The sequence below is a fragment of the Pterocles gutturalis genome, unplaced genomic scaffold (genome assembly GCF_000699245.1).
Source record: "Pterocles gutturalis isolate BGI_N339 unplaced genomic scaffold, ASM69924v1 scaffold13850, whole genome shotgun sequence".
NCBI lineage: Eukaryota > Metazoa > Chordata > Aves > Pterocliformes > Pteroclidae > Pterocles > Pterocles gutturalis.
The window spans coordinates 324-20048 of record NW_010146041.1 but is presented as its reverse complement, the minus strand read 5'-3'; the positions used below and the strand labels follow the sequence as shown (position 1 = coordinate 20048).

Here is a 19725-nt window from a genome sequence, read left to right as displayed (position 1 = left end):
AGGAAACGACTTTTTTGTGCTCGGTGTGTGCGCCATAAAGATACAGTTGCTTACACAAGTGAGAAAAGCTTCCATAAGAGACAAAAAAAAAAAAAAAAAAAAGATTTTTAAGGTCTAAAGGTTAATCATTCATCCAGGGCAGCAAAAATATGGTTCAGTGCCCTTCTGACTCCAGCACTGCTTTGAAAATGGGTCTTAGGATCAGCTCCTGAGCTACTGGCAAATAGTGGTGGATCTTTGCGGTGTTTAAAGAGACCCTCATCCCTTTTTTTTTTTTCAGTCTAAAATATCATAGGACCAAAAAACACTTTATGCAGTCCAACACACGGTACCAGCAGCACTGGTAAGTGGTGCCATTTGTAACGACCCCTTGAGATGTGAACACAAGTTTCCTATGGACATGCCAAGAAGATCAAATTTATTTCCTATGCTGTTACCCATCACCAAATGACACCACAGTCCTTTTTTACTGCACGAACAATCTGCAGTAAGACAGCTTGACTGAGAAAACGGAACCTATTTTTTATTTAACAATTATCAGAAAAATAACACTGAATTACAAGAAACATATTTTAGGCTTAATATAACATTCTGCAAACTTTAGGAGACAGCAACGATGTTCTCATTACTGTTTGCAAAACGGCTAAATAAGGAAGTGGAAGAATTTGCATGCAGTCAACTAGATGTTGACAAATGAGTTCTTCTTGTTAATCCAACGTTAGTCTTCACCTTAGAATGGAACCCAACAAATAACATAAATAAAAGGACTTGTATGCCTCTGCAAGTCACCTGAGCTATGAATTAATGTACTGTAATCAAACTCTGGTTTACCATAACATAGTGACTGCAAAACTGGATCCAGCTGTACTCATAAACACAAAATGAAATTCTTACCCCTTTCTCGTTCTCAACGTGGAGATGATAAGCACTGTTCTGCTTGATGCTTCTCCCACAGATCCCTGACGACGGCTCCGTCTCCTCTCTGACAGCGTGGTCACCTCCATTCGCTACACACGTTGTGGACTGGCCGCACGTTGGTGCGGAAGGAGGACCGCCCAAAACCCCTGCAAGGCATATCATGTTGTGTCCTCGCCAAAATCACCCGTTTGTTCAGCAGAACTTAGGAAAAACTAAAGAAAACCAAAAGTAATTCAAGAAGATAAAAACGTTGCTGTTATACTATTGGTGCCAATATCCAGCCAAAGGTACTCTCACCTTACTCTGCTGAGTAGGATGGATGCACGTACACATGTGCGCAGTGGGCTAGAACCTAACCTGCGGCACCTGCTGCCAATCTCTGTTGCTGGAATGGAATGGCAGAGCCAGTACCCGCAACACTTCCAGGGATAATTCTTTTTATCCCCATTTGAACCGGAGATTGTTCACAATCTAAAATGGTGTAAGGAATCTAACTTCTCCTTATCCCACTCTGTAGAAGTACATTTTAAAAACATGATGAGATACAAGAGATACTTGAGGTTTTGTAGTACCTTTACCAACAATTACAATGGCATCTTCAGACAGGACACTTGGTGAAACGGAATCTACGTTGTTCGGCCGTGGAAAACTAGACGATGACTCTGGAAGACCTTAAAAAAAAAAAAAATCACACAATGTAAATCATGCACTTTACCCTTTGATACATGTTTTATTCTTCTAAAATGTCATCACACACCGACATCTGAATTGATCACTCTTCTGAATTCTGTTTAATAACTGGCTCAATAAGCAAAGTAAATTCGCTGCTCATTATTTTAAACTGAAGGTCAACTCCTCACAGAAGGTTTTTTAATATAAGGAATGCACAACCATTAACCACGACATGCACTGCTGTTTAAGTGCAGTATTTGCTTTCCAACTGTAGCTGTTCCTTGACAAACCTATTTGCTGATTTATCCTGAGAAAAGCGGCCTTAGCTGGAAGGAGGAGCCATAGCTTCAGGTTCTGAAAGAAGATCATGAGTCTCAGTAGCAACTACTGGTTTTTGAACGCGATGGCTTTGCAAATTCAGGGCTGTAAGATGCCCTCCAGTCTTAACCGAACTAAGTTTTGGAAACTTTCTGGGAAAAATCCATAGCTGCTGAGGCTGCAATAGGGTGCAACGGAGCAACCACTGGGAAGAGAGGAGAGCAAAGAACTTTGTGGACACAGCTCCCTCAGTTCCTTTTCTCTAAGTAAACATCTCCATCCAGCTGAACCAAAACTGACTACACAGAAATAATCATAAACAACCGGTTTCTGCCCATTGCAGCTTTCACACAACACTGCGTTGAATTCTGAAGTGCACGTGCCCCCAGGTGGCATTTGTATTCACACGGTTCGTCTTGGCCCGGAAAGGCAGAAACCCCCGCGTTCCTTCTCACCCGCAGTCCCACAGTACAATCTCAATTTGACCAATTACCTGTTTTTAAGGGACACGAGCTCATTGAACAGGTCAGGACACATCCAGTGACCATTCCGTTACACCAGTGAAGCAGGGTATATATCAACATGCCCAGAGAAATACCTGTGCTGGAGCTACGTTCTGCCACATTTGGGTCTCTGTTTCTCGCCAAAGGTACTCTTGCAGGCTGTGATTTGTTGCCAAGTATCGGAAAGGTGTCTGACCTGTTAAAAATTAAAACAAATGTTTATAGGTACAATTCTACTCAGAATTGATTCAGTAGAAATTGCTTGATGAGCAGGTCCATCATGAAGAACCCCATAAAGACAAGCCTTAAAAGTAAACTTCACACCAGGACTAAACTTCGCGTACATTCGAAAAGCTACAGAATCGTATGGCCTGGGGACTGACAATGCTAGTTCCAACCTGGCAAAGACTGGCAAACGAGAGTGACCAAATCCACTAACCTTTCACCGCCAGGAACGAGCTGCGTCCCGCTCAGCGTCCAGCTCACCAGGGGTATGCTGTTATCTACGAGACAATCTCAACAATTCTCTTCTAAAGTGATGTATTTGAATATTAAAACTGACTGAACCCAGAGCCCTGCGCTGGTAAATACGATGTGTACACATGTAACAGTCACAGCAGCTGCTCCACTTTCTGCTAGGACTGAAATAGACGCGCCTCGAGGACTCGCTTTTAGGGTCCTGAGGAAGACCCACGCTTCAGAAGCTTCACTTAACACCTCTATCAAGCTCCCATTGCTCCCACATTGTTTATGTGGGTTGACGGTTGGACTTGATGATCCTTGAGGTCTTTTCCAACTCTAATGATTCCATGACTGTACGATTCTACAATCAGTGATCCTTCTAAATGCAAACACACAGATGAATCCTACATTTTTGTTGCCCAACTACACAGACTTTGTGAACAGAAAGTGCCGATTTCCAATGCTCGCAAACCACCATCTGAACTAAACTCCCTGAAATCTTTACGAGCATTCCAAGGCTTTTAATGTCTCCTGGGATATATTTTGTTACTTCTACTAATTCAGTCTTCCTGCCAGATGTCCCCTCTGCTCCTTGCTAGTTCAGAATTCCTGTAGGGAGAATCCTGTAAAACATTAAGCTTGTGTGTCACTGAATAATGGAAATGGCATGTCGTACAGAACGTGTCGGAGTCGAAACTTTTCTTGGAAAAACATCATCTGCAGAAGTTTGTATTCTTGACTTTTTAGGTATTCTTGCATTTTAATGTGTTATTTTAAAGATTATTTGTAAAACTGTGATTCAGTAGTAATGCACATACGGGAGATACATACGGATAAATGAGCTCTGAGATTGCACAGCTGTGAAAAATCCTGTTGCTGAATCCTTCCAGTCTCCCTCTGTCTCACAAAACCTTTCTTTTGTGTATTCCCTCTCCTTCTTCCTATTCTGTTAGTACAGTCGTATGCCAGTTGCATTTAGTACACTCAAAAATAAAAGATATCTTAGATCAGAGCTACAAGGGGCTTTATCACAGGCTCCAAGAGCAGAAAAGGAGATTCTGTACTGCAAAATGTCTCAATAATCTTTTTTTTTCATGAAAAAAATAAACTAGTTTATACTGCTAATAACCAGCTGGGTCATTGCTCTTGACCATCAGAGCAGCACATGTCATCACACAATTTCTTTTTACAAGAGCTCTTTTAAGGCATTTTAAATTAACAACAGTCTGTCAGTAATAAAATGGAAGAGTTCATGATTTGCAATAAGAAGAAACATCTACATTGGCTTCCTCTTATCGCAAAAAGCCAACCCATTCCTTCTTCCATTTCCAGGCCATAATAAGCAAACCTTATCCTCCCTCTTAACTCGTTCTGCTTCTTACTCATATGTTCAGGCTATGGTTCACATCCCTTGTATGGCAGGCTAAAGTCTTAGTAAAATATTTACTACCGCTGGCAGTACTGCACCAGCTGCACGGTGCTACCACAGCCACACCAGAGAACTCTGCCAAATTAAATGCCGGCACAAACTAGAACAATTAAGTAGCTGTTGTATACAGCAATGGCTTTTTAGACAGAAAAATAATCCACATATAAAAATCCAGCTCTTAATAGCTTTTAATCAAGCTACTATCACTCCCTTTAAGATTTAACTAACACCAGCAGAGAGTGGGTGTGAGAATTTTGAAGCAGAGCTAAGACAGGAGTTCCACTCACGTTATTCTCCTTCTCTGGGGGACCGTGGCCACAGGCGAGGTCAGGGACCCCGGGCTGTAAACTCCGCTCTTGCTGCCGGAGCCGGCGCTCGGGGAGGAGGCGTGGGAGGGGGACTCCGCGGACAGGTCAAGTTTAAGAGCAGCATGAGGACTTTGAAGATCTGAAATGCCGCTGCATAGCTTTGCCTTCTTCTTAGCTGCGCTGTTCCGTAGAGATCTAAGCGCATTCTGCATCTACGCAGGATTGAAAACACAATGGCAGGTTTTAGCCACTGCATAGGAACAAAAGCTTTGTCAAGTGACAGAAAGAATGTTTTCGCATGTTCAGTTCACGGGAGTCCAGTGCGCGTGCCTCTGCTGGGCAATGCGACTGAGCATTTCCATGGGCGATGCAGCATTGTAACGATCCCTTCTGCTGGGTTGCTTCACCAGAATGATCATGCCATTCAATGGTAATTCCCACAGACTAGCTTCATTTTGCAAAACACAAGAACAGATTCTTGCAAAAATGCACCAGCTGCTCTTATCTGTTTTAATAGACTAAAGAAAGTGTTTGATGGCTGCTAACACGCACCACTGGGACCTCAGGCTTCTCCCATCTGAACTCCACAAAGATGCAAGATAGGCAGAAGGAATCCCGTGCCTAGCACGCAGAGCTCCTACTCACACAAGCAGGAAAATCTACAATGGCTGAGCTCTGCTAAGTATTTTCTCCTCTTCTTACTGAATACATTCAATAGGAAATAAATTTTTCCCCTACCTGTTGAGCACCTAAATTACTTTCAGTAGTGACTACAGGATGGAAGATAACGACAGTAAGGCCAAGCCGTTAAGTCCTACTGCAACTGCTCTCAGATCCACAGGGACTAAAGACAGGATTTGAGATTCAAACCATTTTAACGAGCTGTGACAGCAATAAGAACGTGTTGCATGTGATGATGCTGGGAAGATCATATGAAATCCAACTGTGGGCAATACCTACGCTTCCCACGTCATCAATGTCCCAATGGCTTTGATTTGTACCCATGAGGATAGTGTGGATACTATCCACCTTCTCACCACCTCCTGAAAACATCCAGCATGCCTGTGCAGTATTCTTCTGTCCCCTAGACTGGTGCAGCTACTTGGGAACAAACCATTCCCAGTGGATTTCCATGTTGGGGTAGTGAGCTTCACCATCAGTTTTTATTGCTTGGCTTCTATCAGACACTGAGCAGTATCTCACTGAAACCTGCTGTACCGATGGCAGGGTCGCAAAATTTAAGTCTGAAACACTGTTTTCTGCTTAGAAAAAAAAAAAAAGCTTACAATATATCAACTGTCAAAAGCGCGTTATGTCATATTTAAACCAACCTCTTCTTGGTCCACTTCCTCGCCGTCAACATTCAGCTCTGAAAGGTCAGCAGCAAGCTTCCTGTCATTCACCAACGTGTCCACACCCTCTTCGTTTCTCCACTTTGTGCCATTTAATTCCATCTTATCGGGCAGCGGGCTGGTGAGGCGGGGTATGGGGGGGACAGGTCTGGTCCTGTTCAGGCCCCGGCGGGAGGTTGGGAATCTCACCAGGGTGGGCTTCAGCTGCAGAGGAGCCTGTTTCTCCTGCAAATTCTCCCCTGAAGAAGACACAAGCAGATGGCAGCCGTTTGCAGGGGTGGCAGGAACACAGCATTCACCAGAATAAGCTCTGTGCCTCGTTTCTATGTCACACCGGAAAACTCCTTTTACAATGATGTGTTTAAAAATATACTTATGCACGTAATTTTATTTACTATTATAAATACATTCCAAGGACATTTCATTTGGGTGCTTATGAGCAAATTTGAATAAAACCAGTAAGAACACAAAAAGAGCTGTACTGAGTTGGACAAAGGGCCTGCCCCCTGGCTAGGTAAGAAACTGATCTTTGGAGATTCAGACACGATTTGGGAAGCTCCTCAGTCAGAGGTTTGACATGAGCTGACCCCCCATCCTGGTACACACATCCACTTCCTTCATCCACTGCTTCTGGTGTCTCCAGCAGCCTGCGGTAGTCAGCTCCACAATGAGCATTAAAAAAGTATTTCCTTTTATTTAAAATCTGATTCTATTACCTCCTGACTCCACCTTTTCCATCTCCCTGCATTTCCAGCTCAGTTACCAATCTCTGTTAGTGTCTTCTTCTTTCAAAAAACATAAATGCGTTTCATGCACCTGTATACCAACATATACTTAGTACCTTTAAAACACACTTTCTTAATTAAGGAAAAAAGAAGACTGGTGCCCAACAAACTCTCCTGTAAGCTGCTACAACAATAATCTAAAGCAACAGAAAAAACATGAAATGCATATGGATAACAAAAAGAAAATCAGCAAGTGATGAACACACATCTGTGAGATAAAATGATGTGCATTCCAGGGACAGGTAGCTTCCAAATAATTAATTTAGAAATTTTCTACGTATGTGCAAAAATGTCTCGATGAAGATGAAATGGGAGAATGGGAAAGCACAGCCCGGGAGCGAGAACAAGTGACAATGTGAGCCATGGTCGGAGAACCTATTGATCATCTGTCAGTCCAATGAAAACCATTCATTTGTGCTTTTAGTTCTAGCATAAAAAAATCCCTTTACAGATCAGATCACTCCAAGGTCTCTGCCTTCTGCTCCTGCTGCAACCAGCCCGGCGCTCCCCGGGTATCCCAGGGCAGCAACACTGCACCAACCAGGCCAGGTGTGGGTCATTTAACTGGAGAAAGGCTCAAGTAACAATCATATCTGTCACAAAAACTGTTTGCAGAGAAATAAATCCACAAATGTGGGCAAAGCACCCGACAGCCTTCAGAAGACTGAGGCTAAGAGAAGAGAAGATTGAATTTGTAGTTACAGAGGCAAAAACCACAGAGGAAATTTCTCCTTTATTCCCACAGGCATGAGAAAAACACCGTACCTAGAGCCTGTAAGTGGCTATAAGTACACTGAGTAAACGAAGTTCCTCCGTATCTTCCAAGAAGGCTGTCAGTTCTATCCCTTCTCCAACACGTGGGGACCACTCAAAGCATCTCTCCACAGATTTGGTAACGTTACCCTCTATTCCTCCAGACAGCGCACTTTAGTTTCACTAAATGTACATCTGCCATTTTTATTGTCGTTCCTAGTTACAAACAGACGAGTTTATACGTGTTACAGGTCCCGATTTATCTCAGCCTCTCACACTCAGTCAAACCCCTAGGCTCACTTTTGAAGCTAGCAGCAAAAGCCTCCGGACACGCAGCGCCCTGGAGATCTGTCTAGTAAAGGCTGCACAGAGATCACCAGTAATTAAAGCGACAGATGAGAATTAGAAGCCTTACATAGGGACTGAACAATGCTTTAGGAATAGTTTTTATTTCTTAAGGCAGCATAGAAATAAAGACACATTTCCAAAGTAACACACACTGACTTACGGCACAGTTAGAATCCACGTACCTTTGTCCTGGTGACAGTTATTCAGTCCTAAAAATTGTAAATCAGAGTCCACGCTACCGCTTTTTTTTGTGTATCCAAGCGTTCCGCATTTCCCTGAAATTTGCGGCCGATGAGAGCCCATAGCACCTCGCAAAAGAAAAACTCGATAAATACTTAACATACACAGTATTCAACGAAAAACAGACAATAATATTTAGTAGTGGATTAAGACTCTGTCTAACTTTCAGTGTAAAACATAACTACTTTGAAAGTAATTAATTCAGGGGTTTCTAAGCAACCTCTGAGTACTGTTGACAGGCACACACTGGAAAATGGCTGGCTGCGCTCCCAGGGTGCTGTTCCAGCTGAGAATTGTAGGGGATCAAAAGAAAAACCCACAACAATCCCTTCTGTCGAATATCACTTAAAATAAAGCGAAGACACCGCCTTAAACCCCCCAAATGTGGGGAGTTTCTTTACAGCAACGTCACTCCCAGCAGAGCAGCCAGTAAACTTTGCATGCCACACATGTCAGAGCTCCTCACACAAAACCAAGAACAGAACCTGCTGCCAAGTGAAAGGAATAAATCAGGTCTGGTCTTGCCCGGTCTCTTCACATGCCTTTTGGCTATTAAAGTACAAATCACTGAGTCTCCATTGCTGGTGCAAATGACGTGGAACGCTATACCTCCAATCCTCTGCAGACCTGGTTTTCACAAGCAGGGCATTTTTCGCTTTTTAAAACAATCTTTAGAGCTCACTCTTCAGACAGCTTTTTACCTTAGCTGCTTATACACAGCAGAAAGAGAAAAAAATGCAAGTCTCCAATAGATATGCACTGATCCGCTCTTCTGAACAGCCGACCATATGTAAATACCAACTTCCCGACATGCTGCCCAGTTTATGGTTTGGAATTTCCTACCCTGCTGCCATCATCAGCTACCTCTCGACAGCAGACTTTTTACAATAATAACTGCTATTCCAGCCAACAACATATTCCTGCTCAAAAGTCAGTCAAATTCTGTGTCTCCTTTTCATTTCCTGCTTTATCTGCAATTTGGGTGTGTGTTCTTCCTCCTAATTCTGCAAAAGCAGCAGAAAGCTCTGTATCTCGGGGATATCCCAAGTCCTTTTTTGCCATGCATCTGTTCACATAAGCACACGATTTCTTTTTCTTGCTTTCTGATCTCTAAACTCTGTTGGGTCTATCTAAACGCGTGGCAATCTGTGTATGTGCAGCAGGAGTGGCAAACAGCAGGCTAGGATTGGAGATGGCAGACACTGCTCCGGGAGCAGGAACGGGGCTGCCCAAACTTGCTTCAGCTGGAAGGGCAGCCCTGTGCCTGGTATTCAATTCTTTGTTGTAAATGAAAATAAATAATAAGACAATCAACGAATGAGAAACCATACTCATGAAGCTGTACATTTATGTCCAGGTTCTTCTAAGTCTATTTTTCAGCAGCAGATGAAACGCTTTGCTGTGTTAACACTTACCAGCACAAACAGAAGAATGCTCCGAGGTAAGATTTACACTATTCTGAAACAAACTCCTTGGAGATTTTTTTCTGCTAAAAAATAACTCATCAATGACTGGTACTCCTTGAGAGGGCGTCAAGTTTGGAGAATGCACATTGGCTGTAGAGAACTGCAGGAAAAAGGAAAATAAAGAAATGCTCATGTGTGTGAAAGGAACTGCACAGCCTGTTTCTGCACAAACAGCGCAACTACCCCCGGAGCTCTGCCGTCTAGACCCCACCGCAGCCCAGAGCTGCTTCTTTCCAGGAAAGCTACACACACCACTCTCAAAATGTTAAGACAACAGGATTGATGGAAAATAAAAGTTTTTCTTCCCTATCACTAAGAAAATTAAAAGCAAGAGTGTGTACATGAGCCGTGTCTTTCACCCACAGAAGCAAATGGGATTCATCTTTCACACACAAAAAATGCAATAACTTTTTAAAACCCTAAAGTTTAGCACTGAGCACGGGGACTCATCAATACAAACTGCCAAGACTTCCTTTGTTAATAAAAGGCAGTTGATTTTTAGATGCAAAAACATATTGACTAAAGTTTTCTTTCCCCAGCTACCCAATACTTTAAGTATTTTAAGCCTTAGAAAGCATTTGGGTTGGGTTCCTGGTCTTACCCTAACACAGGCTGACACAATTCACACTGAAGAGAGAAAAAAAAAAAAAAAAAAACAACAACAAAACAAATCAAGCACCTGGCACTGGGAGCTGGTTAAAGGTAAAGGAAAAATCTGAATAATATAAATACTTGAAAAAGAAGAGGCTTTAAAAAAGGCTTCTTGCATTCTGATTTCATGAGTAAAATCAGTAATTTAAATCATTTCCAGGCTCTCTTAACTCTGCTCTCGCCTTTCACAGACAGGGCTCTACACAGAGGTCAAAAGAGAAGTCTGAACAGAAACGGAAATATTTATTCGGTATTGGAAAGAACAACACCACGTTCAGCCTATGAGCCTCCTTTACTCAATACACCGGTTGTGTGATGGAGAATTTGTCCTCTATGTACACATACATAGTCCATTCATTTATTAAAATATCTATCTTTTCATTTCACCGTAAAGATGGATTCTCAAACCAGGAACTTCACAAAACTCTTGCAACACACAAGTGCAATTCTCTGTCAGTCCCTAACTCCATTAGCTCAATTCCCAGCCAGGTTGCGTTGGACAGTTAAAACCCAGCCAGTGGCAAACGTGGCACGTCCCCGGTACGGCCGAGCTGTGCCCCGGCGACAGCAGCGCCCGCAGCCCCGCGCCGAGGGCTGCTCCGGTGCTGTGCACCAGGAGAAAGCTCAGGGTCATTTCACAGGCATCCCCGTCTTGAAAGTTAAATGACTGAGGGAAATACACAGCAGCTAAATGCTCTGATTTAGTGTCCTGATGGCGTTTAACTGAATATTGTAACGGGGTTTCACAAAAGCATCACAAAATAAAGCACAGGCAGAACTTAAAAGTCGCAGCGGCACAGTCACAGGATGAGCAGCATGACTACGAGCACACACCAACTGCTTTTACATCATTATAGCATTTACCTTGTCACATACTATCTTAAAAATAGAAGTGTTTATGGTTATGGAATATAGATAAAAACTTCAGGAGTTTCAACCAAAACTTCAGGTCCCTTCCAAGCAAAGAAGATTCACAGACACACATACAAGGCAAGAGAAACGGAATCTCCGTACCCTACCCACGAGACTCACCTTCACAAAATACCCTTCACAATTCAAACTTTTTAATTACCTGTTTCTAATCCTCCTCCCTCTAAGACTGTCCCCCTTAAAAATGAGCAAAACCCCAACCTCACCATGGTACCTGTTAGCAGTCAGTAAGTGAAGCAGGAATTTCCCCGTGTCTCCGCGTACTGCTGTCAAACCCCCCCAGCTCCCCACGGGACAGCCCTCCATCCCCGCCGCGGGCGCCAGGGCACACAGCCTCCCTGCTCCCGGGAGGGCTTCTGTGGGGAACAACAACAGCACCAATTCTGTCTCTACTTACAAAAGCACACGTTCCAGTTACTGCTACGCGCTGCATTTCACAGCCCCATGTCCAGCAAGTATGATTGCAATCATCTGCGTAACAAGTCAAAGTCTCAAGTCCGAAGCGTTTTAAGCAAATTCACCAAAATACTCAAAAGCTTTACATAAAATCTTCCTCCCCGAAAGCCAGTGCTAATGCAGGACCGGACTTTTTAATTGGCCTTCAGGGATTAGACTCACATTAAAATATTTGCAGAGAACTGCTTAAAGCACCCGACAGCCAGGGAAAACCTCAGGAGTCTCGACACAAAATGGATCAGTCTGAATCCCGCTTTTAATGGAAGACAGCAGAAGGAATCCAGCACGTATGATACACTTCAGAAAGACCAGAGCAGGAAATATGCAGCTTTGCAAAGAATAGGAAACAAGTTCCGATTGCTGGATCTGCAGGAAGAACCACGACTTACATCACAGCAGCAGTGCCGTAACACTCAGGGCTGTGCTGGCGTTTTACCGCCCGGGTACCCAGAGGAACATCAGTGTCACAAATGAGAAGAAAGAACAGCAGCCAAATGGGTGACGGGGTTTGTTCCAGGTTATTACAAGTGGGAATAAAAGAGAGGAGAACTCGTTTTAAGAAGACTTGGCATTTCCTGTTTTTGCCGTCAGCCAGCTAGAACCCATCACTCTCGATCTACCTGTCTTTCAGTCCGTAAAGAAACGGGATTTGTACAAATTACTTGGAGCCCATTTTTCCAACATATGCAGAAGGAGTAAACCACATCACTCTGATGTGACTGTACAGCTTTGCTCAGTTGTTCCAGCCCCAGCTACAGGAATAAAAACCGTCTGCTGTCCCGTATGTCCATTAGAATTACAGCACTTGTGAATTTTCTAAACACAGGCGTGCAGGGTGGCGGCAGACACACACACACCCCAAGCTGCCAGATGTCTCTCTGAAGTAGATGACAGATCCTGGCAAAGGAATTTCTCAAAAAGTTCCAGGTTCATTTAAATTCCTCTGCTACCACCAATGTCGGAAAACACTTGAATCCACCCACCACAGGAAATATTAACTCGGTTACCAGCCTCAGCCCCTGTGCGCGCCCCAGCACCGACAAGTGCTCCGTCCTCGCATCCCCTTCCCTGGTCTTCCTCATCACATCCCAGCAGCCATCCCCAGCACGCTCCCAGGGAAGAGATAAATGCACCACAAATACGCAACACCACCTCCCCAAAATCCTCTCCCCATCTCCGGAAAAACCACAGCTCACATCCCAGAGACTGACAACTCAGCTCGCAAGGGCGGGAGAGCTGTATCCCACAGACAGGGCAGCCCCACACCCCTGCAGCCCTCCTCATCACTGCGGAAAACAGAGTGTTTGTTTCCTAAAACTATTTCACAGACCATTTCAACACCCACTATGGTCACCGCAAAGCCCTGCTATTAAACTCCCTGGCTATCAGATCAGTATGTACATGCAGAACGCCGCACCTATTGCCAAACAGCGCAGCTGTAAGGTTTACAGAAGTAGCATTTAGTTTTTTAAAAAGTGCTTTTGCACCTCCAACTGCAGAGTGTTTTTGTTCTGACAGCTCGCTTAGATGGAATTCTAGAAGATGAGAGTTGAAAAGGCAACGGGGGATTGGTAGGGCAGGGTTCTTACACTCCTTTGTGTGACCTCTCACGAACGGCACACGCTGGGAAAGCCCTGGGGAATACAACACGTTGGGTCACAGCAGGCTGATTTCAGTTACCTAACGCCAGCACCCAAAAGAGCGGCAGATCATGTCAAGTCCTAAAGAAAAGCACATGAACGTTTATTTGGGAATAGGACCCGGCTGGGTTCAGCTTTGAATTGTTTACACTTTCCAAGGCTAAACCCAAGGAACAGGAGCAGACATCAGTATCTCCAGGAAGAGAACACTCAGTGACTTCAGACAAGTTTATCCATTGGACTGACAGACAACAAACTGAACATCGCCAGCCTGGCTCTGCCAGCTCGGGATTAACCATGAACGGGACCTTACTGAAGCACAGAGGAAAACATTCCTGAGGTTACACACTTCATTACCACCCTGCGTTGCCAAGTATTTCCTGTCTCCAGCAAAGCAAGCATCCTCGGACGCTGCTACAAGGCTCCTGTAAGTATCTGCTTCACAGTGTAAAACTGCAGGTACTTAAAAAAAAGAAAGTTACCATTTCATTAATTGAGCTGGAAACCAGAGAAGCCTCAGCCTAGCAACGCAAGCCGAGGGAGAGCAACTGCCTCTCTCCCATGCGAGGAGGAGGTCAGACTGCTCACACTTGGCTTTGGAGAGGGCAGAGTCACGGCAGGTCTGTCCTACAGCTTTGACAGGCGCGTGCAGCTCCCAGGAACGAGAAGCGCAGGAGCACAGATAATCATGTTTTATTTGATAAACTCAGGTTTGGTTTTCAGAAAGAAAAATGGAACGTTGAGGTGCTGTGAACAGCTATGAAGCCACGAGCCTTCAATTTCAGTATATAGAGAACTGCAGCGTGAGATCGTGCCCTTTAACCACAGGATACTAGTTGTCAGAAATAAAACCCAGAAAACATTTAAATAAGGACTGCTATAAATGTTTGCTTGAGCGACCTTTTTAAGGGGTGTGTGCTGTATCCCCACGAATGCCACGTTTTGTAAGCACATCTCGAGGCAGAACACTGCAGAGCTGTGGCACTGGTGCTCGCTCCCTCTCCAGGAAAACTCTGCCTGCGTGACTTTCTGCAAGTCAGCCATGGCATGGGGGCAAGGCAACTCCTCAGGCGACCAAACAGTCCTCCTGCACTCACCGCTTCTCTCTGGACTTTTGGGAGCACTCTCGGGCTCTGTACGAGACAGCTGGGGGTACTGGCTTCCTGAGAAAGCCCCCGGAGTGTTTGCCCATCAGTCGGGTTTCTTTCTGCCGTTGCGACCAGGGAGCAGCTCCTTTCTGACCGCAGAACGAGGGCATCCTCTGCAAGGCGAGGTGGTGGCAGCTCAAGCACCTCTCACTTCAGAGCTTCTCACTCAGGGGTTTCTAGAGGTGACGATAACCATGGTCTCGTGCAAACCCAACAGGAGAAACTCTGCGCTTGCCTCTCACTGCCAAACCAACCATCATCACTAGCCGGTGGTACCTGGAGGTGGCAGCCACACGTGTCACCGCTGACACCCCTGGGCTTTGGGCTGTACAGGAACAACCTGCGCAGGACAGACCCTCTGGGTTGTATTTGTCGATAGAGCCAGATCGCCCCTCTGAATCCCGCAGCATAGCTGGCAACCGTGAGTTTACAGAAGGGGATGAAACAAAATCAGCTCCACAGGCCACCAGAGGTTAGGGAAATGTTTCACCAATAACCCCATTTAACATCGCCGACACGAGCTGGGTTTAGACAAAGCCCCAAGGCAAGGTGCTTTATCTCCATCGTATTTTCAGTACACATTAACTTACACATGTTTTACTTCCCATCTTATCTGATCAGGAAATCTAGACATGGCCTTGGACAAGCACCATGTAACATGACCCTAAAAATACTCGTAGAAAAACTACTTTAAACATTAAGCTAATTTCATGGATCCTTTCAGCCACAGAATGACTCCAGAAGTTAATTTTTAAGCAAATTCATTTCCAAGGAATGTCTGAATTAATAATTGATTTTTTTACATTTACATGAACAAGTCGACTAGCCAAACTGTATGCCTGATATACCTGACTGAAAATAGTTAAGAAGAGATACAGGGCTAACTTACTTTCTCCCTGACACTCTGATTGCTAAATTCCGCAAGAAGAGCCTTATTTGTACAGCTTACAGCAACCTCAGTTAACAAGGAATGTCTTCATGTGCAGGAAACACTGTCCAAGTTTACTGGTCCCAGTGTGCCTTTGGCGGAAACACCGTTCAGCTACGTGCATCAAAGATCCATACGTACCATGGGATAAAAGCAGTTTTGTGGCACCGATGGAACAAAAGCAGCACCTTCAAGATGCCAGCAAACACTGTAACAAAAATCACAAAGCCAGGTAAAAAGATGTCCCCTGCCCTGGAGAGCTTTGCAATCGATCCGGACAGATGTAGCAGCAAGAGAAGACAAGTCATCAGGGTGTGAAGACGGGGTAACAAAGTTGTCAGTGATCAGATAAATATTTCAGTACTTCAACCACCGTGTTGTTTAAACTGCCATTATGGTAGACATGGGTCTACCCAATAGGACTCAAAGTCTCAAAAACAATTCATCTCACCCTAAATTAGGTCCTTGGTCACAAAGACAGCTCTCTAGATTCTACTGCCTGCCCAGACTACTTCTCCACTGACGCTGGGGCTGCTTAAGCAATCGCTAAAATGAATCCCCCCTCTTCTTCTCCCCTACACACGATGGTGAGCAGCATTTGCCTTACCTTCTACAAAAAGCCTCCCTGGCGGACTTATTTTTTAAAGAAGGCTGTTCCTTTCCCTCCCAGAGGGCAAAGATGCAGTAGTTAAATCACACTGTTGTCTTTCACTGGAGCACCGTTACAGCCAGGCATTGTCTTTGCAGACACGGAAGTAAAAAGGAATCGTTGGAATTTGAAAAAATTAGGGCCGCCACTATTTCTGAGTGACAGCCAAGTGCCACCAGCAGCAGTTAAACAACCACTACTGGAGAGAAAAATGCAGAAGGGTTACAACAGCATGACCAGACAGCACTCCTATGAGGCTGCACAGAGACACAGAGCTACTCCTCGAGCCAGGTTCCACTCATATTCAACTTAATGTGTCTTGAAAGCACTTGGCAGGTGTGCAGGTGTTAATCCACAGCAATCTCTAAAACCACAGCTCCCAAAAGCCAGCTGAAGGGTAATTGTAAAACCTTATGTCTGCCAGTACTTCGCTCTGCTTAACTGCTCACTGGCAAGGAAACAGCCTGCATTTTCACACGGACTGAACTACATTTTTCAAACCCACTGAACGTAAAATATTAGCTGCTGCATTGTATCAGCCTTCCGATGTCTCTTTGTCATGCTGGGAACGAGGCTTTTGCCATTGCTCACACCAGGTGAACCGTTACCGCTGAAGCAAGCTGGTCACGCAGGCATCACTTCCGTACCATCTTCATACAGCCCAGCCAAAGCGGGCAACTTCCAAATTCTATCAAAGACGACACCAAATGGTGTTTCTGTCAGTGCTTACCTGCATGTAAACAAAAAGCTATCTGGAGAGGAGTTCTACGTCAATGTAAAATGAATTCTGGAGGTACAATGTTAACTGGAGGTTTCTGGTTACTCAGATGTCCCTCAAGTAAGAGTGTGAAAAAAATTATTTAAATTAAATTATTTTATTTGGTAAAGTGCAACTGAGGAAGTCTTCAAATTCTGACAGCCCAAAGTTATCCATCTGCCTTCTACCAACTTAAATACGCACGAAAACAACATGAAATGCAAGTGAGCGGCAAACAGAACAAGTCAGAAAGCAGAGGGAAGAGACAGGAACAAGCAGAATCTCCAGGAGGCACAGGATGTCTCAGAAAAACAGTCACTAGATGAAAAAAAAAAAAAAACCACCCAGTTCTTACTAAAAAGGAATAAATACAGTACATGCCAAACAGGATTTTCCCTCTGTAGAGGTATTTTCACTACCACCCACTGTATGCTATGTGGCAGCAGCACAAGCAAAGCAAGACTGGTTAACTCCCCGGCTTGAGCTCCTGTGTAGCAGCAAAGGAAAAGAGATTTGGGAAGGTAACCTGCACCCCCAGCCACCAGGAGCTCCTGCTCAGAGCGATGCTGTCACCGAACACGGGCTGAAACAGATCCTGTTCTAACTCTGCAAAAATAGATGGCACAAATATAAGCTCTACATCTTTTGGCAAGTAGGAACAAAGTTAAATATTTTGCATAATACACAAGGATGTCAGCATAAAGACGATCACAGAAGGAAAATGTTAATTTAAACTTGAAGTACTCGCATTATGTTATGGAATTGGAAAAGCCTTCCAAGCAGAAAAAAAGAAAACCCATCATCCTACAACTCGGCCACCCGGACAGACGCTGGGATGAGGAAGAGACAAGCCAAGTGGCTGTCAGATGTAGGAGCTCGATCTTCATTCAGTTTTTTCCCATTAGGCTTTGCAGACAGGAGGTAACCAGCTCTCTCCCATCTCTCTCCTCCTGCAGGCTGCTTACGATTTGCCCACCTTTGAGAGTGAGACTAGAAACAAACCCAAACCCCAGCTAGGCACACTGAGCACTCCAGGTCCCTGGCAGTGAGGTTGGCTTTCATCCCAGTATTACGAGATGGGATTGATGCCCATCAAGTCCATACTACACACGTAAAAGCACGTACAGTCTACAAAACTTTCAGCATATTAGCATCGAGGATTACAGGGATCAATACAATCACATGTACAAAAAGGCTAAAAAAACCCAAACCAAACAAACACCAAACATTTCCCCAGCACCCAACCGCGACCTCGAGAGAGGGCTGTCTTGGGTGGAGGACCTCCCACCATCCCCAGCAACAGCCAGGTTCTGGTGCGTGCATTGGCTCACTTTTTCTTCACAGCCTGCAGGAAAACACTAGCTCAGCCCCGCAGCAAACAGCACCAGTGCAGATGTCAGCCCAATTCGCCTAGAGAATGCTGGCAATGAGCGATTATTTCTAAAAGTTGTATTAATTAATACTGAAAAGCTGTTTCAAAAAACAACCTTCTTGCTCTAGAGATGTTTCCTACGTAACTTGTTGTCCAGACCCTGCTTGCTTTGTAGTTTAACACAAGGGAACTTCGTTGCCAAATTCATCAACTCAAAAGCACAGATCTCTTAGGTGATGGAATAAAGGTGATACACACACTAACAAAGGACACAGGCCGGTGTGCATACAAGTATATAGATGAACTTCAAGGTTTTTACACTGCGATCATGTTAACTCAAATCTGAGTTCTTTTTATCTGATCTTTTTATTAAAAGGCTTTACTAAAAGCTAGCCATCAGAAAGCAGGACTGTTTATGACCTCATCCAATACAGAAACAAGTTACTAGGCAACTAAAAATTAGACTCTGAATATGTGGACACAGTGGTGAGGAAGTCTATTCTCTACACCTTTCGATTTTCTAAAAAAGATCCACCTACTTAAACTCACTTGCTGGAGATCAAATTAACATACATTAAACCTGTCCAGTTAGAAAAAAAAAAAAAAAAACCCAACCTAAGAGAAAATCCACCACATGCAGATGCAGCCCCAGGGCTTAAACGCACAGATGGTATCCAAAACAGAGTCTGTCCCAGGACAGAACCACTGCCAAAGCCTGGTCAGAGACAGGTCACTAGGGTCAGACATAAGAAGCACCTTGTGGAGCACAGGTAACTCCAGAAAAAAAATTTTTTTAATTTTTCTGTAAGTGGTAAGTTGTCTGGTTCCTACTAGTGTCAAACCTGACACAAATTCACCTTCCCAGACTGATGTACCTATAGAGATCCTTGCAGATACAACACCAGCAGCATTAACCATACCTCACAAGTCCCTGTAATTTAATCAGCCTTTGTCACCATTCAGATCTCCCTCTGGAACATGCCTTAGTCCAAACGAGCCCATGCGCTACGAGTACATACCTGCTCCACACCGGTTGTGAAAGGCATCTTGACTCCTGAGCCACCTTCCTTGTCTCCAGTACACTCGTTTTCCCAAGGCAGCTTGTTTTTTCCTTTAACCGCACTCAAGGCTTTCCTTGGACTCGCTCCTTGCTCACCGTACACGCCGTGCGATCTGGAGTTTGGCAGAGCGCCATCCCGTGCGTGACACCCACAGTAACTGTATGCGCTCTGCGTCCTGCTGCCCATCAGCAACCACTCTGTGTCCGCCCCGGGGGGGAAGCAGGACCCCCTGTGACAACCAGACGACAGCAAGGGCACAGCATACTCTACAAACCCTTGGTCTCCCACCTTCGGCAAGAGTTTCCTGGCCAGCCTGGCCTGCACCGCGTGCATCAGCCCATCCCCTTTGTCCTCAAGCTCCACAGCATCCACTGCCTTGAAGAGAAGGGCGGTTTTGCCTGGGCCCATGGAAGATGCCAACGCAGCAAACGCTTCCATGGCAGCGTGCCGGACCCTGCGCTTGCTGTCCACCAGCGCCGGAGCCAGCCCAAAGGCCAGCTTGGCCAAGTCCAGCTCCTCACTCGGGTAAGTGAGGAGGGCCAGGATGCAGATGTTGACCACCTCCTCGCGGACTCGGGA

The 19725-nt window shown here is 44.8% G+C and overlaps 1 protein-coding gene across 1 annotated transcript in view; it reads right to left on the bottom strand.

Annotated features, from left to right (window-relative positions):
- The window catches only part of FAM179B (family with sequence similarity 179, member B), a gene marked incomplete at both ends in the record, with an annotated part of 28684 nt that overhangs the window by 8644 nt on the left and 315 nt on the right, over window positions 1-19725 (bottom strand). The window contains 8 exons of the mRNA XM_010085592.1: window positions 895-1064; window positions 1491-1589; window positions 2507-2607; window positions 4590-4822; window positions 5942-6201; window positions 8031-8156; window positions 9504-9654; window positions 19105-19725. The exon at window positions 19105-19725 is cut by the window's right edge and continues 315 nt beyond it. Coding sequence (XP_010083894.1) covers window positions 895-1064; window positions 1491-1589; window positions 2507-2607; window positions 4590-4822; window positions 5942-6201; window positions 8031-8156; window positions 9504-9654; window positions 19105-19725 — 1761 coding nt within the window. The remainder of the gene's footprint in view (window positions 1-894; window positions 1065-1490; window positions 1590-2506; window positions 2608-4589; window positions 4823-5941; window positions 6202-8030; window positions 8157-9503; window positions 9655-19104) is intronic.